This window comes from Antedon bifida, chromosome 4 (assembly GCF_963402885.1).
Source record: "Antedon bifida chromosome 4, ecAntBifi1.1, whole genome shotgun sequence".
Classification (NCBI taxonomy): domain Eukaryota; kingdom Metazoa; phylum Echinodermata; class Crinoidea; order Comatulida; family Antedonidae; genus Antedon; species Antedon bifida.
In genome coordinates, this window is record NC_136229.1 from 29880441 (window position 1) to 29906117 (window position 25677).

The 25677-nt window shown below is 32.7% G+C and overlaps 1 protein-coding gene across 4 annotated transcripts; it reads right to left on the reverse strand.

Moving 5' to 3' along the window:
* Nucleotides 1-451: 451 nt before the first annotated feature.
* Nucleotides 452-24326, reverse strand: LOC144841557 (uncharacterized). 4 transcript variants are annotated; one of them, XM_078697958.1, is made up of 8 exons: nt 24124-24326; nt 20479-20536; nt 10860-11106; nt 10029-10208; nt 8901-9776; nt 7803-7907; nt 6453-6510; nt 452-2368 (listed from the first exon to the last, which is right to left on the reverse strand). In XM_078697958.1, exons 3-7 carry the CDS (start codon nt 11041-11043, stop codon nt 6479-6481), a joined length of 1377 nt encoding a protein of 458 aa, XP_078554084.1. In that variant the 5' UTR covers nt 11044-11106; nt 20479-20536; nt 24124-24326; the 3' UTR covers nt 452-2368; nt 6453-6478. The 4 variants fall into 4 exon arrangements, with proteins under 4 accessions (XP_078554084.1, XP_078554082.1, XP_078554081.1 ...); XM_078697956.1 differs by lacking the exon at nt 6453-6510 and adding an exon at nt 5597-5641 and having other exon boundaries at nt 10053-10208; nt 24124-24324; XM_078697955.1 differs by lacking the exon at nt 6453-6510 and adding an exon at nt 5597-5641 and having other exon boundaries at nt 24124-24323.
* Between the last annotated feature and the right edge of the window lie 1351 nt (nt 24327-25677).

The following is a 25677-nucleotide window of genomic DNA, read 5'->3' on the forward strand; positions in this document are numbered from 1 at the left end:
TTACTCCCCCACAATTCATATTCAGGACTGTGGTTGCATGTGACATTATGAAACAGACAGCAGACATCTAATTATAAATTTTTAGGCATTACAAAAGATAAACAACTTCTTATAACAAGATTTTGAGCAAGTCTGTAGCCAAGAATTCTACAGGGGTTCCTAGCACTATGGAGTAGGTGGAAAAAAGTGGAGGCTACTGCTTTAGGCTTAGCCTAGTAGATGAAATATGCTGTTAGAATTGGCCAAATTGCCATGCAAGCTTAGCCTACTTACTAAACTTGCGCTGCTGGTCTCCAGTGACTGTGGAGCTTGTTTGGGAGTTGTTTGAATTTGAACTCGGGCCACTCCACTCAAAACAAATCTGTTATGTAGGGGTTTGTGTTGTGTTAAGGAATAATAAAATACTCCTATTAAATGAAATTGGATTCATGATTGAAAAGATAACACTATAGAATATCATTAACTTTTAATAGTAAGTAGTAACTAAGTGCTACTTATGAAATTGGCTTTAAAATAATAAAGATAAAATATATAGATTATTTATTACTAATAATTTTGACTTCCTGCTCTAACTTTTGGAGGGCAAACATAGTTTTATTATTCATTTATAAATTTAACTTTTTACCTTCATTTTACCTTCATACCCTAATTGGAAAATCTCCATGAAAAATATGTTATGTATATCTATTATTTTAATATTGTATTGATATCAGTCACTATCTAAAGTCATTGTGACAAGTCCTACATAGTTTTATTATTTTCTTTTACCTTTAATTCTATAGAAATGCAATCTATCAAAAATAAAAGTCACCATGTGTTACTTTGTGACATTTTTTGTGAGCGAAAACATTTTTTATAGTCCTCATGATGTCGGACATAAAAAGTACACTGCAATAATGTACAATAAAATACTATCTTGCACTATACTGTGTAAAATTGTATTTCATTCATACACTCTCATTACTAGTAATTATTTTCACTTTCACAGCTCACAAAAATGGTCTAAAGGTTTAACAAGTATATTATTTTTAAACCTTCAAAAGAAGCCCTAAAAGACCTTTTTACCCCTTTTACACTACCAGTAAAAAAGTGGAGTTGATCTGGAACTGTGTAACACAGGACATACCAGGACACAGAAATTGGATTCAACTGCAAATAGGATAAAACTCAACCCAGGTCACTGAACCACTCGGGTAAGTGGACTGGACTGCATTCAGCATTAAGTTTAGTGGGGTTCATCTTGGAAAGAAGTCCTGTGTGGTTAATCTCGGTAAGAAGCCCAGTGTGGCTAATCTTGGAAAGAAGCCCTTGGATCGGATAACCTACAATTTCAAAAAGCCTAAGAAATCTTTTTTCAAGAAAAATAATAATATTTATATTACATAAATCAACATATAATATAAAAGACACTAGACTGTAAGTGATATCAATTAAAAAACCCATTGGATATACTAATTCATGTTTTACGGTATTTGTGTAACTTTGGTCCCATAATATTAGTGTTTTTAAGTGTTTACCAAAATAAATTAAAAATAATCATCAAACTGTTAAATCCAACAAAACTGTCCCATCTACAAACTGAAGAAACAAAATATATAAAATAACTATAACCAAAAGAAAACAAAAATTTAGTAAATAATATACAGTGATTTTCCAAAAATATTTACATATAATGCAGGCTAGTAAGAGAAATATTCTCTTTCTTTATATATTTTAATTATATATAATTATGTATTTTTATTATATATATTTCTACAAAAAAATCAATTCAAAAATAATGATTTTCAAAACTTGAAAATGTGAAGCACGCTCTGTTGTCCAGTGTTATTACGACAGAACAGTCAACAACTGCATCAGTGAATGATCTACGTATTTGAGACATGCGTCATCGTACACTTGTACATGAAATGTGCAACTAGGCTGCAGTAGTATACACTATTTCACGGTAGTAAATTCTGCGGGCGTGGCTGTATCTTTACACGACGGATAGAAGTTGAAACTAAACAATGTTTTCCTTATTTTACTTCCAATCCATCGACGGAAACGTCTAGTAGTGAACCTTTTCACAATTGCAGAAAATAGTTCCCTCATTGAATCGTTTTAGCTTAGTAGAAAATAAGTTTTGGATATGGCAGGTCACAGTGCTATAGTTTTTAAACCTGCGTAGTCAAGAACCAAACTGCAATTTGAAGCAACCATTTCCACCATTAGTCCATCAGACACATGCATCAAATATGCCAGCTCCCCTTCAAAGTTCAAAGTTCATTCTAAAAGCTTTTGAGTGATGTCAGACTTCACTACGGCCAACATACACCAGGCTTGACTATCTAGTGAACTGGTGGCTGTGGTGGAGGACCTCGTCTTACACCTAAAATAAAACAATATCACTTTAATATCATTTACAATTACTATTGTGAAAAAAAAACCGAGGGTAAGTGATCAATTTCTAATACAATAATAAGAATGACTTGCTGTGGGTCAAGAGAGAATAGTATGTCAATTGAAGGATCAAATTGTGGGAAAACTTTACTATTAATAAGCCAAATCGTTATCTAGAACCTTGACTACCTCTGAATAGATAGTTATCTCATTTGTGTGTAAATTAAAATTCCAAAAAGTTTAGGTTTAATACAGGGCAATTAGACTACTAGATTTATTTCCCTTTAATAAATTGATGGTTGAGTTATACTTTATTTTATGTACACAGCAAATCAAAATCGCCCATGCAGTAAAACTTTAGCCTACTGAAGGTGGCAAAAAATGACCAGAAATTTGTTGTTTGCAAAGCATGTACTTTCAACCAGCTGGAGCAGATCCAGGGGATGGGAGCAACATGTCCACCCTTACTTTTCGATGGCAAACACATAAATCATGTTTTAGATACCCAGAAACGAGTAGGCACCCTTGTGAATAGCTAATCCAGGTCACAGATTGCTTGTGAGCAGTCATTCACATGATTAAAAAACAGGTCACAGGTCACAGCTGGTCATGATAGCAACTTGAAAAATACAGTGTGTGAACAGAGTAATTGTTCTTTTTATCAGGAAATCTTCTCAACAGTTAATGAAATTTTAAATTAAAACTTTTAAAACCAAGTTAGATCAAATATTGATTCGAAATAATACCCATCTACAAATATATTATTGTATTAGTTTAAAGTACATTTGTAAAATTTTAGTTTGTTATATTATATAAATTAAAACTTTAAAAAACCAGGTTAAAATAGAAGTGAATTTAGATAAAAAATTATAAACCATAACAAATTTGTTTTATGTTTATCATTAGTAAAATGTAAGATGTATTAATAAAACTAATTATTATATCTCAAAATTATTTCATAATGCTTTGACAAAGTCTGTATTTCATAAAACAAAGTTATTAAAGGAGAAAATTATAGAGGGGGCTAACAGCGGTTTTTTTCCTCCAATTTATGTAATGACTTAGTGACTTGACTTAATGATGTTCCACTGAGAAGTCCTCATATCAGACATCTTCAGCTGCTCCGCTTATTTCCCTAATGAGGATTTTCCAATGATTCCTATTCATTGCAATTTCTTTTAGGTTTTCTAAATCTGTGTGTGTTATAAGTCGCTGTCTGTTTATTTAGTTTCTTAAGATCGCGGCTTATTTTAGTGGGTGTTTCTTTTGGTTTTCCTTTAAATGTGTTGTAATTATAAACAAATTTAAATTTTGTTTTAGTCATACAAAAGTCCTCTGTCATAAATGTCCTGCATTGAAAAAATTCACCTTCCCCATGGAATATTGTTTGGAACATACATTCACCTTCGAATAAATGCCCCAGGTCGTTTATTTACATTTACATTTACATAGTCACGGGATACTACAGTATTACCAGTACGGTACAAAAAATACTTCTACAAACATGTCATGTCAAAGCTAATGCAAATATTACAGTTATGTAATACAGTCATAATATATATACTTTCTTATAAGCATAATGTGCCTTATCATTGGCTGTGAAAGTATGGCAACATTGTAGTTATTGTTATGTTGCATAAAGCTCTGTCTACACTATCAAACTGGTTTGAAAAAAAAAGTGTGATATGCCCAAATATGGTAGTGATATGACATCATCATGGCCATATATGGGCACGTCACATTAAGTTTGATAATATAAACAGACCTTAAGGGGAAGCAAACTAACATAAGCAAGTGATTCTAGTTATTTAATCTTACTCTTTAAAAACTGTCGCTCCAATCAAGACACACATATTCCGCTTAATATGCCGATGATCTATTATTTTGTTATGGCATGGCTATTAGGCATAAAGTGTGTTTTACCTTGTGGTATAGCACTAATTGATACACTTTCGTCAAACTGAACTTGTTCATATTAAAATTGGGTTTATGATCCAATGGATAGGGAGGTGCAAGTGTCTTTTGGGGACCTGTTTATACTACGAAACAAGGATCAACAATAAGTTGATAAATAATAAAACCGTATCATATGAATTGTTTTGTTATTGATTAAATGGTTATCTATTCTACTGTATGATGTAAACTTCTCTAAGAATTTTCTGTAAGAATGTATGTTTATCTACCGTAGCTAACTATTGTCTGTGGTATATACAGGCATTTACAGTCTTTTTACATAAGTTAAAAATACAATAAAATGTCAACATTAAAACTAATTTAGTAAAAAAATAGATGGACTAAAAAAGTAAAATTAACAAAACATGTGGAAAAGCATGCAAACTTACTATTATACATGCAATGAATGCACAAACACTAAGAACAATATAGATGCATGCAACATACTGTATGGGTTACTGTTGGCCTCATTGCAAAATAAGTCACATCGCAAACAATAATTATCATCGCATACATAGATTCTAGGTCTCTGATTGGTCCATGGCAGAAGATAATTCCAACCAATCGTTTTGTCGCATAGATTGATAGTTCACAAATTATCAGGAGAAAAAGGTACTATCAAGTTTTTTTTTACTCAACGGTGTGTGAAACAGTAAATACGAACTCTACGGTAAGAAAGACTACGGTTCAATCAGCAAGCAGGTGTTCAAACACGGAAGAAGGATTATTGAGACTATCTTCTGTATGCATAATACATAATACATCATATGGGATCCTCCTAGAGTCAACCACCCTTCAGCAATACATAGCCTACTGAGGTGCTTGTAATAATGTTTTTATCGATTGTTTAATGGCTTTGGCTTGCCTGATTTCTAAATCTTAAATAATAGAGATTTTAATCCTCGAATCACCGTCTTGTTGGGACAGCAAACAGCTTTTTTTGTAATTGATGTATATAGAACTACCTTCCCAACATTTACCCCTCATGGCCAGTAAATATTTGTATACTATTGAAAATAAAATATTTAAGCCCCAAAAAAGTTTTATAGCACAGGTATCAATTAATAAATGAAAGCTTCAATTCAGTGGTGCCATAAAAACAAATTAAATATGCGCATATACATGATGCATCTGTATTCCATGGCATCCACCGAAGATTTGACCCTTCTTTTAAAAAGATGTGACTAATTTTACAATGAGAGCTCGAAAAAAAATATATCAATTATTGTGAAAGCATGCACATAGACGACGATGTAAAACTCACCGTTCATACCAAGTTCAGAAGGCATATACTCATCACTCATAACGCCTAACACATTGATAAAAAGTGATTCCCAGTCAACAAGAAGGAAATGTCATCCCACAAATGTATGCAATGTTTTGAAAAGAAGAGCACCATAGATGAGCAAGAAATAAATTCATTTTAAAAACCATTACCTTAGTTACTTTAAGCGACAGGTGTGCTCAAAGTAACGTACCGTACTCACTTGAAGAATATTGGGCAAATTATTGTGAAGCTTATATTACTAAAAAGCTTGTTTAAAAGTATTAAAACACACTGTGAACTATCTGATTGGTTAATTTTGTTTTAGCCTAATTTAGTTTTGTAGCCTAATGGCTATGAGCGCTCACTGGCTAAACATAAGCAGCCGAAATGCAAATAACCATGAATGTTTTATATTCATAATAACATTCATTATTTGAATACTATTTAATAAATAATAGTTTTTTTAGATTGTTTTTAGAGTGAATTTGTGTTGTGTGATTTTCATGGGATAAAATTAACGGAAGCCCACAAAATGCCCATATTCAAACAAGTACGGTAGCTATAATAATCTATTAGGAATTAATTGGGAGGTTCTGGACTACTTGATGATGGGTGCAAGGTAATACCCAAACAAAATAATATTAAAATATTTACAGAATTACTTATTGTATTATTAAACACAAATTGAGCAAAAACAAATTTAAAATTTGTGAAAATAAGCAATCATGCCAAATAATTTGTTTTCAAAAATAAAAAAGTTTTAAATAATCTTTATTTAAAATTTTAAAACAAAAATTAGTTGAAATAAAACAAAAAGTTGAATTAGATAATAAATAAAAACAATTTGCTTTACAATTGTTCAGTGAACCATGTCAAAGTTCAAACCCGGCTGACCGTTAATCCTGAAACGGCTAAATAGACAGATGGTAAAAAAAATGTTTAAATTGTATAAAAGAGCAAAATAAAGTAAATTAGTAAAATATCGAATTAAAAGAATGTAATTATATGCACAAATTCTTATATATACATCTTGAAATGAAAATAATTTTACTCTCGTATACTTTAAGTAATTAAGGTGCACTAAATGGTTATTTAATATGTATAATGTAGTTAGTCTACATACTGTATAGGAAGCACTAATAGTATATATGAATAGTATATGATGTACTTTTTATTGTACAATACATGGTATGAAATGTTAGTCTAAAATTCAATCATTTAGTATATAGTATACAGTGATTGTAGGACTAGCACTAAATATGTATGCATTCTCATTAAGCTCCGTCTACACTATCAATCTAGTTTGATAAAACAAGTGTGATGTGCCCAAATATGGTAGTGATATGCATATATGGTAGTAATATGACATTATCATGTCCATAGATGGGCACAGCACATTTTTTTGTCACATAAAGTTTGATAGTGTAGATAGAGCTTTAGGTATTGATGGGGCTAGTAGTGGTATAGAGAGTGCTATGACTGAGAGAAACCTAGAAAACCAGCCAGGTACAGTGCTAGGCAAGAACATTGTTTCTTATGTCCCTGACAAATAAATAAATGAATGACTTTTATTTATTATCATCTTGTTATCATTTACCAAAGGAGAAGACGTTTTATCATAAATTTGGTTTTAAAATGCTAACATTTCATATTAATACATTTTTAAACCCAGGGGTATCCTTAGTCTTAGTGACCTTTTAGATGGCAATTAATTGGGATTTAAACACGAAAATTAATGGGAATTCAAACATTCATTCAATTGAATCATTCTAGAATTTCAAAGACTAGTTTCCACTTGAAACTAAATTTGACCTTTGAACTCCCATCAAACATTTTGTAAACTGCAAAACCTCAGGACACCTTTTTTCTGGGCCCGAGTGTATCCACTTTACAGCAAGTTTAACTGTAATCTTTATCCCTTTTAACAAACATAGGCCAACCCTAGGCTGGCTTGCGGATTTTATAGGGAAACATTTACCGATTGTAAGTATGTAACTGGTCAGAATTAAGTATGGTGCGGCTATATAACAATTTAAATAAAAACTAATTTCTACTGCTAGCTCTACATTTTTAGACAATTAATTTAAAGATGGTTTAAATTTAAGTAATACTATATGCATATATATATATATTATTTTTCCTCATCCAGTAAAATAGGCTATAGAAGCATTTATCATAAAACAATCATGCACATAATACTAACTTTGTCTACTTGATTTGCTAGGATAGGTCTTTGCTGCACTTTTGTAAATTTCTGGTTGTGGTAAATCTTTTATAGAGCGGAATTTAAAACGACTTTCAAAAGGATCTGGAAAAAAAAATGTGAATGTATTAAGAAAATTACATTTTCAAATCAAACTTTATTCGTTCCAATTGTGTTGGACATACGGTACAAAAATAATTGTTTTTAAGTAAAAAAGCATTAAAATCTATATTTAAAATATTTCTTTTTTAAATTTATAATTTTTATTATTACAATTTACAAAATACTAAGGAACATTATAGTAATTGCATATAAAAGTATTGCATTGTTTAAAATCCGAATTGGTAGACTTAAGACCCATTTACACACCAGGGTGATAACGGTCGACGATAAATAGATAAACATGCATTTTTCTTGGATAAAACGAAAGAAATTAGAACAGTTTTCGTTCTAGAACTATAGGATAATCATGTATGCTGTATTTGATAAAAATAATATTTTTGAAAATCCAATCAAATGACGTCATGATTAATAAAACAATAAAATTGTTGTATTGTAACGATATTATTGCTCTTACTAATCATGACATCATTTGATTGGACGTGTGGAAATATTATTTTCATCAAAGGCAGCATAGATGATAATCCTATAGTTCTCGGATGCAATCTTTTTAAAATTCTTTTGTTTTAGGTATGGAAAATGCATATTTTTCCTTTTATCGTCGATCGTTATCGCCCTAGTGTAAATGGGCCTTTAGTGACACAGTTATATTTTTTTTATATTTATATTTCTATTTAATTTAGAGCTAACTTGATACAAAAATTCCTAACACATGTCTAATAGACTTATAGTCAAACTTTTCTTTAAAAAGGTTTATTTCATGACACTTGATAAATGACTATAGAATATTAAATCTGGTATAAAAATTTAAAGTATGGTATTACTGTACATTGTAAATCTTCATGAATCATCACATTATCTCAGCTCTGATTGGTCAATATAGTGTTCATAAAGATGACCAAATAAAGACTTATAATGCATGTACATTATTTACTGAATCTGTGACTATTGTATAACTAGCAAAATAATTATACTCACGATTATTATTCATTACATTATTTGTTGCAGGCGTCAAAGGCGGTCGACTATCCCTACTTGGTGGAGGTGGGGGTGCTGTATTTGGATGTCCAGCTATAGAATTGGGCCTAGCTCTAGGGGGTGGCGGAGGACCAGACGTTGATGATGATCTGCCTCTGCTAGGGGGAGGTGGCGGGCGTGCCGATTGAGGGGGAGGAGGTGGAGGCATGTTTATTGGCCTAGGCGCCGTAGACACTGTTCTTGATGGTGGAGGTGGAGGAGGGGGTCCATTTGCTCTTGATGGCGTTGGAGGTGGCCTCCTCTCAGGCCCTCTATTTGTGTCTCTTTTTGGTACTTCTGGTCCATTTGTTAAAACTGATGATCCTCTTGACGGAGGGGGAGGTGGCTGACCTCGATTACTAGGTGGTGGTGGTGGCCTTCCTATACCATTCACTGGTCTTTTTTTGTCTTGGGGCGGAGGTGGTGGGGGTAATGGTTGATTATGCGTTGAAATAGGGCGTCTATCTGGGGGTGGGGGAGGTGGGAAATTTTTATTTGATTGTGGAGGTGGTGGTGGAGGTGCAGAGTTATTTATTCGGTTTGTTGGAGGAGGACGAGATGGTCCTGTATTCCTAGCTCCATTCTGCACTGGTCTTCGACTGCTGGGAGGAGGAGGTGGTGGACCATTAGACATTTTTGGTGCTGCTGGCCCACTATTACTGTTGAACCGTGGAACTGAAGGTAGCCCAGTACTAGCACTACTGTTTGACCGTGGAACTGAAGGTGGCCCAGCACTAGTATTACTGTTGAACCGTGGAACAGGTGGCCCAGTACTAGCATTACTGTTTGACCGTGGAACTGAAGGTGGCCCTCTTGACCTTGGAGAACTGCCCGGACCTGAAAAAATTAACAATTATTTTTCAAAAAAAAATGTATTCTTTCTTCTGATTGCTTTAAATTAAAATTTTTTTGATTGTAGCTAGTTTTGTTTTAATAAAATTAAAATAGAAAACAATATAAAAACATAAGATTAATTAACATAACATAAAATGTAAACAGAAAATAATACATAAACCGAAAATAAAAATTCTGTAAAATTACATCTATAATTGATAAACAAAAATAATATAAACAGAAAACATAAATTACTTTGTCTATTTGCTGGTAAATTACCCGTTTTTCTTAACTGTGGCATGCCTCCTGCAAATAGACCACCTAAGCCTCCACCACCGCCTCCAAAACCACCTCCTCCGCCTCCACCACTACTGCTTGAACTGCCTCCAAAACCACCACCGCCACCACCGCCTCCTCCTGAAGGTTTTGCATTTGCTGAAAAATGATTTTTAAAATTAAAGCAATGATTGTTTGAGGACTCAATCTTAACAAGAGGAAAATCTCTTTAAAAAACATTATAAAATATTATATACACAACATGTTAACAGGAGGAACATTTAATTATCTATATAGGCCTTTTAAAAAAACATGTTAATGTTGTCAAGCTCGATAGACCTTTAAAAATTGACCAATCAATTCAGGGACTTGCATGATGAGAACACTTCAATAGTGCTCTCTCTCTATTGTTATTATTTTAGGTACTGTAGTATTTTTTTAAAACTAGACTAAATATTTATGAATTGGATCGAACATGGATCGTATACACATGTAGCTAGTAACCAACCAGGTAACCATTTACCCCTGAGAGACATATATTGTCTTGCTTATGAACTTATTGTCATGCTGTGATGCGATGAATGTTAAACTAGATCCAACGTGAAAGCAATTAATATATAGTAGGTCTTGGTTCATTATGTTTGTGTAGGGCTAGCCCATTTTGTAATAATAATCACAATTATAATTTTGCTTCGCTTGACAAATAAATGCTGTATCGAATCGACCTCTGCAAAATAGTTAAATTCCAAGCCATGGGTAATATGCCGTGTAGAATACATATTACTCTGAACAAGCTCAAAGTTGCCCTACCTAACACTGGTTTACTTTTGTCCACTGTCACTGTCTTTTTCAATCTTGCTCCTTTGTGTATTTCACCTAATAAATTATTTCTGCTTTTTGCTTCATTTTTATTTAATACAGGGGGAGTTGTATTTGCCGACTTGAAAGTTGGTGGCGGAGGCGGTCCAGGAGGGGGTGGAGGAGGTGGTGGCATAGTCCACTTCCAGCGGTCACCTTTGCCTCAATGATTTCACTTGATACAGCCCTGTTGGTGTATCTGAAAGAATAAATAAAATAGGATTTTGTTAAATGTGCTGTTAGTGTTAGTGTTACAATACTAAAATGCAAATTTTTCAAAAACTAAAATTACTATACAATATACAGTTCAAACTTCAAAGGTGGGAGATTTATGTGCTTACTACTATACTGCCCTGATTTACGAAAGGGCATTATCTCAATTTTTTTCAAAATTGAGATTTTTGTCTTACATGAGTTTTGAGGGTATAATCTATCATTTAAACTTAACAGCTACTAAAAATTTTTTCTATAAATATTAAAAATATTGAAAAAATTTAAATCAGTTTGGGCATTATCTTTATTCATACCTACAAAAAATTCAGCAGAAAGCATTATCTCAAAAAAACAATACACAACAGGAAATGATCACTTGACTGCACACTGAAGCAGTAACAATTATCCAATCAGAGGTCGACTTGATGCATGCTAATTAGCTCGCTCAAACTATGCTTGTAAATGTTAACTAAAATAAATTGAATCTTTTAATCAAAATATTGTATTTGACAACACTAAAATAAATTTATGCGGATACCAAACTAAAATGGAAGAACATGACTACAAAGGACAGTGCCTATTGAATGAGTAGGCCTAAGTTTATTACTTTTTATTACTTATGACTTTGTTATTATCCTTGAAAATGTAAAAAAAGTCCAATGGTCATTTGTAGTGTTTTCCAATTGATATTTAAATCAATGTCAAGCAACTTTTGTTATAAAACAATGGCATTGGGAAATTTGTATTTTAGTCTTTTGAATTACATTTTGATTGAATAGAGGTTTTTGGGTGTGGCTGTAAGCAAGCGTGGTCATTACATTGAATTCCATTACATTGATTATTCCTTTACATTGATTATCCTATTACATATTAAGTTGAAACAAAATTAAACTGGAAATGTGAATATATAGATACCAGTTATATGTCTAGAGAGTTTTTAAAGAAACACATGAATTCCACAAATTAAAAAAGACAACATAATAAAGAAATTGATTCCACAAACAGAAAACTTTTGGAAAAATCTACCAACTTCAAACGTACGCAATCTGTTAGAAAACGCATAAATATATCAAATACAAAACTTGTATATATAATGCATAAAACAATAATCTGTATCAAGAGAGAAAATGCGATAAATCACTGTACATCGAGTTTTTATAAATGGTTGTTTTATGTTTTTGTCATCAAATTTCATGAAATCCTTCCAAAGCGAGCACTACAATCCCGTCCCCCTAAACCCATCCCCACCCCCACAAACACCCTCCCCACCCCTCGCCCAACAGCCACATGTTACTCCCTCTCATTACCTTTAACCTATCCCTAATGCAACATATTTGTCTTGTGCTATTAGATGTTTTGTAGTATACATTCTATGTAAATATAGAGATAATGCCTTTTGTTAAATTATCTATTGTTATTAGTTAGTATGAATAATTTACAAGAAGGAATTATCTCAATTTTGACCCCCTAAAAAATAAATTATTAAAATAAAATTCATGTTACATATTTTCTATATATGTACTAATACCTATTACAACTGAAAAACCATTAATTTATCTTTAGATTTTTAAAGATAAACTCAAACACGTTTTGCTAATTTACTCAAAACTACATTTTTTGAGATAATGCCCTTTCGTAAATCAGGGCAGTATACTAGTACCAACACATTATAATGTAATCAGCCATTTCTTAAAAGTTACAAATCTTTCAAGAACTCGCATCTTGGGTGGAATTTGTGTTGTATTGATATGCCTATATTTGGAATAAGCTAAATTAATTGTATAATACCAAACCACTGCAGTAGGGAATCCAATCCTTGGCAACAAGAAAATCATTTTTAAAAACACACTCTTCGCGATTAATAGAAATGTCCTCTCAAAAAAGAAGTGTTTTTGAAAACCCCCACTTATTCAGTATCTATCACTAAACAATTTCCATCAAAATAACAGTCTCAATTTGAAGGTAGAATTTGAGGTCAACTTAATGTCACAAACAAAACCAGTTTTATTTTAAACAAAAAATTGGTTGCAATAGAACGATTTTTTCACTTTGTTTCTTTCACTTTCATTTGAAACCCAGTACACTTACTTTTCAAGAAGGGTAGGTGAATTAATACAGGATAACACCAATATTAGTTGTATTTACCTTGCTACTGTTTAGTCAACCAAGCGACCTGTCCCGACAATCTTAATTACATAGGGTGCTACCAACATTAATAATAGACTATTTAATGTCAGTTGTTTAATCCTAATAAAAAACATGACCTAAGCTTATAACCAGTAGGAAAAGCAGGAAATACAAGTGTGGATAATGTTGAGTAATAACCACAAGTTGTTACAGGAACCAACTAATAATATGCAAATTATTGATTTTTTTTTTTCTATTTTTGTTGTACAGAAGATTAGCAGAATAATAAATAATAAATTATTGAAGCAGAACAGTCCTACTCATACTGTACTGTATGTACACTCACTCAAGTACAGGCCTTGTCTTTTGAAAATTATAGGTGTAGCTACAAATTGTGCTCCTTAATACATTCAGAGGGGCTGTAGGTGTGCTGTTTATATTTTGGTGTGTAGAAGTAGTTTACCAAAATTAAGCGTGTTGTAAATCACACTCCTCAAGGGCAGTTTATGAGTGTGTTAGGTGAGTGATCGCACTCGCTCGTCTTAAAAGACAAGGCCTCGAGTACAGTGTGTTGCAATGTAATGTAACTAGTATCACTAGAACCTCTACTTTGGGACACCCTAGGTAGGGTTTCCATGAAAGAAATGAGGGGAAATTTGTTTTTAACACTACAGCCAATTCCAATTCATGGGACACCCCTAAGCATGGGATGCCCGTAATAAGGGAACACTTTGTTGGTTCTCAAAGGTATGCCTTTAATAGGGATACTACTACCTACAAGTATACTGTATTCAAATTAATAATTGACCCTATTGTACAGTAGGCTATACAAAAGATATTATGTATGGAATAGAATAATTTATCTGGTATTGGTTTTGTTTATTTGTATTACAAACCTATTAATGTACAATAAGGACCTTGTTTCTAAAGAGTAACTACCTGTATACAAAAAACAGTACTGTAGGACTATTCTTTGATAAATGGTGGTTAGTAAACAATGACGACGTTTCAGCCTAATTATTGCTAAAAATAAAACCGGTTGCAGATTTGGTGGTTTTACATGGTTGGTTATGTCATCGTAATTGTTGTCAACTGACTGACATTCAGTGTTCTGAGTAAGGTAAATTTGAGATATTCCGGGTCGTTGCCCGAGTGTGTGTGAGGTTACTCTTGTATTGGACTAACCAATAATTTCAGAGAATGATACTGTATACAAAATCTTCAGCCAGAATTCAATAAAATTGTGTGAAAACAATAAAATATCTTGTGAGATTAAAATATAACGAGTTGTAATGTGAAAAGATATTATCTCAATTTATTTTAAAAGTGTGAGCATCAGCATAACGAGTCTTCGCTCAAATAATATTTTACTGTAATATATATTTAATGCTAAATATGTCTAATTATCTTTGCATTTCACTCTCTATTTCTTAAAATGTATAAATACATGTTAATAATTGAAACTTAAAACATTAAGTAATCAATGTGAAAATAGTTTTGGATTGTAGAAACTGTAATTACACTATCAATACAGACATGTAATCCAACATGTTTAATATTTCCTCTGGGTCAAATTCGTACTGATTTACTTCCTGTGGGTCATTTAACATCCTGTGAGACAAATAGAAAACTGTATACTCTTTATTAAACTGAAACTGCCACTGCCTAAAACACAATTGAATGTATGGAATGCCTCATGTGCCACAATTAATGAATAGACTGAGCGAAATGGTGAAAGGACGTCTAGAATCGCATTCAGTGTAGAATCATAATAAACTGTTGAGGGCGGTATTTTTCATAGGTATATAAATATTGTAATAGTTGGATTTGAAGACGATGAACAAACAAAACGGACAAATCATAGCCTTACAGTATTTCCAACCATCATACTATACATCACCACAGTTAAAATCATTTAGCTGGGAGAGCATTGAATTGGCAAAAAACATGTCAACATTTCTGTACTGTAAAGTGCCTATCAAAATAAACATCTCTATCAGAAAATAAAATCATCATCGGCAACTATGCAAACCTCCTGCACAATTATAGGTTATTAATTGAAATTAATTTACAGCATTAATAAGAGAGTTGTTTCAGGAGCAAACACTTTAAAACTGGATGTATTTGTTTATTACCAGTATTATGCTTTACTGGCTAATGTAGGTGTTATGACTAACTTCCCTTTAGTCACAATACAATATTTTAATTCATTTGATGTAAATGTAATTTTAATTGATTGACAATATACTATAGTACATTTGCACTTTTTATTAATATTATTATTGCTGTTTGCTGTTTTCTATCTTTCCAGTTGCTATCTATCTCTTTAAAACTCTTTACTGCATGCATTTGATTACTGATCATGAGATCGTGTGTTCAAATTCAACTTTCACAACATTGCTTGTATCCTTATATTTGCCTCTCTCCACCCAGGTGTATAAATGGGTACCCAGTTATGTAGGTCAAGACACAACTTTGCGCGGATTACTGTAATACTATATTAGCTGCATTATAGGAGTATGTTTCCATACAAGTTTGATAAAAAAAATGGCCAGGGTAATAACGTGAAGCAAGGGATAGGTGTGGTGTTGGAAACAATTGCATTTAATTTTTTTTTTTGTAGTAAGATTTTTAATTCTATAGTATATTAAGTAAGTCTTTATGGAACAAATCTGGCACTAAAATGTTGAGAATATTACATTCAAGGACTAATTATTAATGTATTGTTGAGAATATATTGCCTAGTTGGCCATACAGGAAAGACAATAGATTAGAAGGTTTGGTCACCTATAAGATATTAGCGGACTAATCTCTCTCCATCAGGCATGTTAATATCTCAGACTGTACTCCTGGGAGGAGAGACTGTAAAGATCTTAGAATGGATATTCTTTGTGTAAGCCTTTACAAGGTTCAAAGTTCATTTTAGTAAGATGAACAATCACTAATATCAACTCCCAATACAGTAGTAGTTTTACAGAGCTACAAATTATTATTTCATCAATAAAAATAATTCAATTGTTATCTGTCATGAATGATGCATATTTAATGATTAAACACTGCGAAATAAGCCAAACACATACAAATACAGTAAGCTTAAACAGTAACTGTGAAATAATCGAGTAATAAAATTGGGTAGACAAGTGGGTTTGCTTATTCGATCATGCTGATATTATCAATTCAAATAATCATATGTACTAATCCAGAATAAATTCAAAACAGTCAGCTAAAACATGGTATTACTATTAGTAGTAAGTAGTGACCAGCACCATTTAAGTTTACCCACAATATATGTGAATGAACAATTATTAGGTTACACTTGAATGAAGAGACAAATGAGCAATGTACCTAAAGCTCTGCCTACACTATCAAACTAGCTTGACAAAATAAATGTGATGTGCCCAAATGTGGTAGTGATATGCCCAAATATGGTAGTGATATGAAATTATCATGTCCATATATGGGCACATCACATTTTTTGTCACATAAAAGTTTGATAGTGTAGACAAGGCCTAAATTAAATTGTAATTTAATTGACAAAGGTAGGTAGAATAATCCTATAATGAATTGTCATGTAATATGCTAACACACAGGTAGAAAGAAACAATTACAGGAAAACTGTTACCAGTAATTTCCTATGCTTTTACCGGTGTACCTTGAACATTTTGACTGTACTGTACGCCTTTGCTTGACTTTACAGTACAGTACAGGTACCTTAATCAGCTTACTACAAATGATTGTTGCGATACCTTTTTACTTCATTCAAGTGACCTCATCAAGTTGAGAAGCAAACCAGAATACTGTAATGGACTGTTGCTTTTAAAGTGTTATTTTATGGAATAAGGGTGGACTCTAATGCAGTTCAATTCTGCATGTAGGTCAACAAGGAATATGGCTGTAGAAATTGACCATTCGATATGCTACTGATATCTTCTACTCGCGTACTACTATGCCTGCATTTCATCATAGACTGTATGTAAGAACGTAATTTCTAGGATGCTAGACATACCACAAAATTATTGTTATTGGGATTAAAACAAACAATAAAAACAATTTTTTCTGATTTACGTGGTCTTATTATTTTAGATTATAATTTTACTAAATAATATTTTGAACAGATGTGTACAGTACGACAACCATTTTGCTTTGTTCTACACACCTCCTCCCAAGGAAACTAGTTCCTATATTACTGCTATCTGGAACATTAAAAATGTCATCAAAAATGGAACTTAATACTAAGTGAGTACTTGTAACAAAGTAAAGCACTTCTAAACAGATCATCCTTAACGGATTGCTTACTGACGTCAACTACTGTAAGAAGTTTAACACTAACAGCAATGTCCAATTCATCACGGATTGAAGATGAAATTAATGTCATCTAAATTCTAGAAAAAACGAAATCTCAACAAACGCTATTTAATGTATGCACACTTGAATTCAATATTCAACATTATCAAATATTTATTTGTGATTACTGGTAATGGAATAAAGTGCTCATAGCATTTAATAGAGTGTTTTCGGCCAAAAAAATGTAAACCTACAGTAACTTTAACTGATGTCGTCAACATGTTATTAATTTACATGAAATCGTAGTTCTGATTTTGAATTAATGATGGAAGTTTAGAACACAACATACTTAATTATTGCATCGTCCATGCAACACATGCCTCTTAATTTTTTTTTTAAAAAGCATTAATACTGTATTCTTTAAATCTACTGATTGTGTTTTTGTGTACTGTATTCTTATTATTTTGCGATGATTTCATGAATTCTTCCATGTTTAAATTAACATTTTGGCTTAAACATTGTCTCCTAAAAACATGAAAAATGAAGATTTTGAATAGACCATTTCGCATTTCCCATAGACCCAATTTTAAAACTATGGGTGTATATCTACGATGAACAAATAATACATTTTTTGTCAAGGCACAGATTGTTTCAATGTCCAAACCTTTTTGATCTGGGCATCAGCTCAAAAAATGTCTAAAGATTATAAATTGTTATATTAGATTTCTTGTGGTACAATAATCCTCTCGCATCTTGACTTGTCTAGAGTACATGATTGTAAAATAGCCTAGACTAGATTAGAAGGGTTTTTAATATTTCCTTTCAATACAACTCGCTATAGTATCAGTTCTACTGTATATTGATGTCTCAACAGAAGACCATAACTGAATATATTTATACAAAAGTACAATGTAGTTTCTATTTTTAGAATTCTAACAGTACGAGTTGTATTACCAACTGTACAGTAACCATAATATTAAGGAATGTTGTACAATCAAAAATTTAAGTCACAAAAATTGCATTCAAAGATCTAATCCCACTTTTAAACATCATAGAACCTTTTGAAAGTTTGAATTTGCTAATAAATGAAATTTGAGGGATCAACTCCTCAAACTCCTTATTAAACATAAGTAAATGGTCCTTCAGTTAAGAAGTTTAGCCGTCGGTCGATTCATGTCATGTGCTTGTTAATAGAGCATAGTACAGAACATTCATTGCAAAATATTGTCTCCCTGGATACTGCTTTCTCAAAACAAGACCCACTGGGAACAAGTCCTTGGCGATTTGTGGAAAAGCTATCGTATTCCTAAGAAGTTAAGTATCTCAGCAGATACTGTAGATTGAAGTTTTGAATGCAAAAGTTTAAGTTATACCACAATGAATTACCTGCAGTATTATTAAGTTCATTGGTACAGTACTTTGTGTTTTGCCTTGATTGAAGATAGAAAAAGATTTTGTATTCAATCCCAATCAGAACATCAATGCAAGTTATAATCATGATCAATGAAGCAGCATACAAAAACTGTTAGTGTTAGCGACAAAAGACTAGCAAACAGCTAACCATTGTCAACTAAACTATCTACTGTAGTAGTACAGTATTAAGTGGTTACAGTAGTCTACAGGATAGGCTGAAACCAGGAAATAACCTTACCTAACTATATTAAAGTATTTAGCTTACTTTACAGTGAATGTTGTGATTTGAGTTTGTGTTTTCAATCAAATTACAATAAATACTATCGTATCATATAATTATCAATTTGAATTTATATCTGTAACTACTACGGTTTTAAACACATTTCTGACTAAAAATAAAATGCTTTTTAAAAAGCAGTGCAACAGGTTGTCATGGTAAAGTAGACAACTTGTCGTAGGACCTGCTTTGGTGACAATAAGCAAAAAATGCCAAAGTTCCCGTTTTAATAATAATTGCATTAATATTATTATTAATATTTATTATTAGTCACATATTTTACAATAAAAAAATTATATTAATAATGTTAGTGATATGTCATCGATGTCATCTGTAATATTTTGATTTCCTTGACGTCCAGCAGTGGTGAGCAAACGTAGATAGTTCCTGAATCCTAAGTTAAGTATGTTGATTGTTGTGCTTTAAAACTTTAAACAAAACTATTTTTTTTTAAAGGAAATAACTACATAATACTAATAATCATTTCCTGTAATACTTGAAATATCAAACTGCCTTAATATACTAACTTGTAAACAATGTATTACAAAGGTCCATTTATACAAACATTGGGTTATTTCAAACTCTTACATTTCCTCATTGTTGGAAACATTAATTAACAACAACATACGTATTGTGTAAATACATAGAAAGACCCTTTGACATACTGTACCTCTATTCAGAGGAAACCCCCTATACTTTTCCATGAATACGAAGTGTAATATGTTTTAACCTATGGTTAACCTCTATTTAGGGACACATCTACAAATAAGGAGAGACTTCGAATTATATATGAGAAATATGTTGACACCACAATGCGGGTCAAATGGGCGAGCGATTAAGGCAGGGCCACTGGTTACCCTACTTAAAGAGCCAAAAATATCGACATGGGTTTGAGGCGGACGCGCTCTAAGTTTTGGAGGTGGTTCTTCTCGGATACTATAAACTGTGTCCAAAACCAAGTTCATTATTCGAGACGAGTAGGGAATTGGTTCACAAAATAGCCCCTGTTTAGGGGGGGGACTACCACATTAATCACATTTCGCTAGACCTTCATAAACCTGTACAAAGTTCACACCTAAAATTTACAAAAAATCATTGAATAGTAGCACCGTATGTTTGATGGGATGCCTCATTGAATAGTGTAGCTGACTACTGTATATATAAAGCATGAGAAGATATATTGGTCTCATTCAACGTGTTCCCATCACATTTACTGTACTCAATCAAATACATTAACTTAATAAAAGCTTACTATACCTTTGACTTCTTACACAACTCAATGTCAACAATCCACTATGTTAGATGACAGACCATTCTAAAAGAACAATAAAATAACAACAGTATTCTCAGGAAGTAATCAAACTTCACCCTGTAACATACACTGTACTGTGAAGATACAGTCTTACAATGCTAATTTGTTTGTTGTTTTAGGTTGGACTTATAGAATTAAAGTTGCCACATCGAGTGAAACAACCAACCCATGTGACAGGCGGAGAATATATTAGGCATCAGGGTCCATGTTCCTTAGAAAGTTTTGGTAGGACTGTTTATTGTCTGGTTGAAACATGACAAACAACAAATTTGCAATTGTCAAATGCTCAAAAAGTGATCTACTGTAAAACATTCAAATTTATCAAAAACAATGTTTAAATTGCAATGTGTACTCTGTACTCTTATGGAATAGCCTGTATGCAAACCATGTTTCCCAAGCACAACCCAACTCTTAAAGCCCCCTTCCCTACGTTTTTTTGATCTAATTTAAGGTCACAAACTATATTTAATGTAAAAATAATACTATATGGTCCTATTGCGATAACTTTTTTCGTCTTTAAACGGTTAAAAATGTGAAAAATAAGTCGATTCTAATAATTATAGCGGCCCGCTATAAATCCCAAAATGCATTGCGCACGGACTGATATTTTTGTTTTTCACCTGTAATTCGCCCACTTTTCGATCAATCGTGAGGCCAAAACAAATGGAAGACTCCTAACTTTTCAGCGAAAATACCGGGTTTTCCCCAATTTGTATTAACGGAGTCTGGCAAAAATAGAAAGACAATTAATGCAGCAACTATACAACGTCAGGCTAGGTATATAGCTAGCGTACGATGTTCGTACGTTACCGATGTTTACCAGCTAGGCCTACAAAACTAAGCCCAGCTAGGCTAGGCCTAAGACCGTCCACGAGAGGTCGATCGCCGCGAGCTACTTAGGTAGTGCATTGTTTCTCACTTTTTATCATAATTTACCATAAAACGTACATTTAAGACAAGGAATGACATGGTTTAATGTTTTTAAAGTGATATATATGTATTATTTTCCAAAAAACGTCCAAAATTGCAGGGAAGGGGTCTTTAAAACCTTTCAACACTGTATCCACTCATAATTTTAAGCACCCACACAAATTTATAGCTAGCATCAACCCTACTGTAAGTCTTACAGTAGCACCCACCCACTCCGATTCCTACAGTAGGATTAACATCATACGTGGTAAACACTTAAATATCCATCATTAACAATAACATAATGGACATTTAGCAACCAAAACAATGTAAACAATCAAATATTGTTGACCCCATTGTGATCTGATCTCTGGTGTAGCGTGCAGCTATGTAGCAGACGATATTTAAATCTCCTTGCCTAATGAACCATTTACTGGAACAAACCACCATGAAATTCACATTTTTAAATATATTCCTGTACTAACTTGACAGTTCAAAAACAAAAAAAAATAATTAAATTATAAAAATGTATTTTGGGAAATACTGTAGCTATCCATTTATTAGTACAGTAGCATGTTTACTGAAATGCTAAACCAGTTGTACTGAACATTGTAAAAAGTACATTACACCATCCATCTGTAAACAAAGTACTGGAATGTCCATCTTTTTCTGCATGATCAGTTTATTAAACGCATTTATCTTTTCTACTAATTTAATAAATTATCTATTGTTTTTTAAATATCTACTTTTTTTTTAAATATTTTTGAACAGCACTTTTAGGTATTTATCTGTTGCTGTAAAGGTATCTGTTTCTGCAAGATCTATTCCTTCAACTTAGGTATCTATCTGTTAAAGACCTGTTTCTGCCAAGTACCCAACTGTTAAAGATCTGTTTAAAACTGCAAAGCACTGTATCCATCTGTTAAAGATCTGTTTAGTACAAAGTATCCATCTGTTAAAGATCTGTTTAGTACAAAGTATCCATCTGTTAAAGATCTGTTTCTGCAAGGTACTGTATCCATCTGTTCAAGATCCGTTTCTGCAAAGTATCCATCTGTTAAAGATCTGTTTCTGCAAGGTACTGTATTCATCTGTTAAAGATCTGTTTCTGCAAGTTACTGTATCCATCTGTTCAAAATCTGTTTCTGCAAGGTACTGTATCCATCTGTTCAAGATATGTTTCTGCAAGGTACTGTATCCATCAGTTCAAGATCTATTTCTGCCAAGTATCCATCTGTTAAATATCTGTTTCTGCAAGGTACTGTACTGTACCGTATCCATCTGTTTAAGATCTGTTTCTGCAAGGTATCTATCTGTTCAAGATCTGTTTCTGCAACTTACAATAGGTATCCATGTTAGATTGCAAGGTATCCATCTGTTCAAGATCTGTTTCTGCAAATTAGGTCTGTTTCTGCAAAGTGTCCATTTTCTGTAAGGTATCAATATGTTTCTGTGAGGTAACCATGTTTCTCTAAGTTATCCATGTTTTTTCTGTGTCTGTAATTAATCAGGTTCATCATCTGTTTCCACAAGTTGACCTTTTTCTACTAACTGTATTCAATCAAAAGAATATTTTAGATGTATCAACCAATAGTCGGTAAAAACCATTAAAGTACTGTAAGACATACTGTAAAACATTTTACCCAATCAAAACACACTGACAGCAGTGCTCCAAACATGTAACCAGGATTTTTAAAGGAAGGTTCATTTTCCACAAAAGTTTTCTCCCGACACCACTCTGGCTATGGGGTTGAACAGTAGAGAAACTAAACAAGTTAATTTAATTTAAATGAATTCTCATTTTTTTATACTAAACGCCTGCAAAAACAATACACCAGTAGTGTCAATAAGCTTCATACAGTACAGCACACCCACATTCAAGCAGATATCCTCCCAACTGTTATGATCTAGGTACCAGTCCCATCTTCACTAAACCCACAGTAATACTATAAAATAACATTATAAAAGCAGAATACATGGCAGGAACATCAAGAACAATATAATTTCAATACACTGGCATTAAAATAAATTAAAGAGAATTCCATTTTCGTTAATACTGGACACTGGTGACTAGCAATTAACAATTGGTATTGACAAGGACACTCCTTTTGTTTACTAGTGAAGGCCTATATAACAACCCATCCCTGGATCAGGCTTACAGTATATATTGAGGCTTATGCCTGAACAGTACTACTCTACTTGGTATCCCTTGGGAGAGAATCCACAAATTAAATCAAAACAATGATAGGCCTAACCCTAATAAATGTTTAAGTATTATTCTTGTCAAAAGACTCAAATTAAATCATATTAAAGTTATAAAAAGTACAGAATGATAAAAAAATTATTTTATTTTATCATTAAAAAGGTCTGGATTGGTCAGAGAGATAAGCTACCAGGCATACTACTTTAGCCTAGACAAGACCTAAGCTCTCGCTCAGCTATCTAAGGTTAAGTACCTTGACAAGGCTAGGCCTAAACGAGACACCTAGGCCTAGACCTACTAGAGACTGTGCTGCCCTCTAGATAGGCCTATGCCAGTAGGAGCTAGAGCCTAGGCCTAGCCTAGCCTTATATTTTGAAAGATCATTCCTACAAAACGACTGATTTTCCGTCAGAAAATAAAACGAAATTAGAAATGTCGGTTATTTCTTTCATTCTTATACATATAAACAATGCCTTACCTATAGAACTTTGTTTAAATAGACTTCGTATAGTAAATTGATGCTAACCATAGGCCTAGCCTAGATAGGATATCATGCTAAACGTCTACGGATGCATTGATGGTCCACCCAAAACCCGGAAATCGACAAAAATCACTCGGCTGTGTACGTCGTTCGCAGTTCGACTTCCTGATAAAATGGCTGATTGGTGGAATCCCTCGATGGCATAGAGGGTATAGCCAAATAATGAAATAAACAAGACCCTCAAAACAACAGAGGACGCTATTACTAGAACTTTTATTATGAAAATTATTAATTTTACAAAAACTGTCACTGTAATGCATGAACCTTTCGTTATTAAATAACAACGCATCTTTCGAAATAAAGACAAAATTAATATAGTATTAACTAGTTTAGTCAAACGTTAAGGGTTTGTTCTAACTTACTGCCACACATGAGGAACAGAAACCGTTAATATGGAGAATGAACAATGAGGGGAAAAGCAAAGAAAAGAAGAAAGATGCATATTAAAAATAAAAATATAAATAACAATGCATTATAAGGGTAAATTAAGAAATTGAATAATTATAGTGTCCTATCTTAAATCATAAAATGACTATCACAAATACGTGGAATGGCCAAAATGTACACAATGGGTTACTATGATCCATAAGATGATAACGCAATATAATGTATATCACATATTATTGATCGCATACAAAAAAGTTGATATTTTCGACAAAATCCTGTATTCAATTTTAGGATTTTTTTCTAAAAGCGGCAAAGTAGGCCTACTGCACATTTAGAAAAACTACTTTTTGAGGAGGAGATATAGTATATGTTTAAAAACTACTGTACAATAAATAGTTAGTCTAGCCTATGCAATAAACGAAATATCACCTCAGCTTCAATGTAAGGAACTCCTCCAAGACCCTGACACCAAAGATAGTGTATCTTTGCTGACACTAACCACTGGCCATCGTCGTCCAGACAACAAGTTGGCGATGCCAGGAGCTACTTCTACAGCTTTCACCATATTGGCAAGATTTTGTTTAATTTTTTTATAGGAACTTATAGTTACTATCTGTATGATCCTATACGATAATAAGAAATTGTTAATGGTTCGATTAGGCCTATTATTCCCAAACTGCGTTATTTTCAATAGTTTATTAGGCCTGAAAGAAAATACCTATTGAACACAACATTGCACTTCCATTAAAAGTTCAAACTTTATTATTTATAATATTGATATTTTAGCTCATTGTTCTGTAGCTTGCGTCTCCTTTTTTAGTTAGGATTTTGTATTTTACAAAGGGGACCATAATTGTATTGCAAATCAGATTTTTACTACCTTATTTATGAATTACGTAATCCTCTTTATATAAAAAAAATCGAATTTGTAATACCTTGTAATATAGGGCCTACTCCTTTGTTCCATGATTTTTTTGGCCAATCATAATAATTATTGATTAGGGGTGGGGGCGGGTTATGTTACGCTTAAAATCCTTGAGTTACATTTTAAATCTTTTTTTAAATTATTATATTGTATTTTGTGCAACTCTGATAGCTAACATA

Coding starts and splice junctions, on each gene's coding strand:
- LOC144841557 (XM_078697955.1), bottom strand. CDS start 11,043: ATGCCACCACCTCCTCCACCCCCTCCTGGACCGCCTCCGCCACCAACT. Junction 5,642..7,802: donor TAGCAAATCAAGTAGACAAA/GTTAGTATTATG, acceptor TCAATGTGTTAG/GCGTTATGAGTGATGAGTAT. Junction 2,369..5,596: donor TTCTGAACTTGGTATGAACG/GTGAGTTTTACA, acceptor GTTTTATTTTAG/GTGTAAGACGAGGTCCTCCA.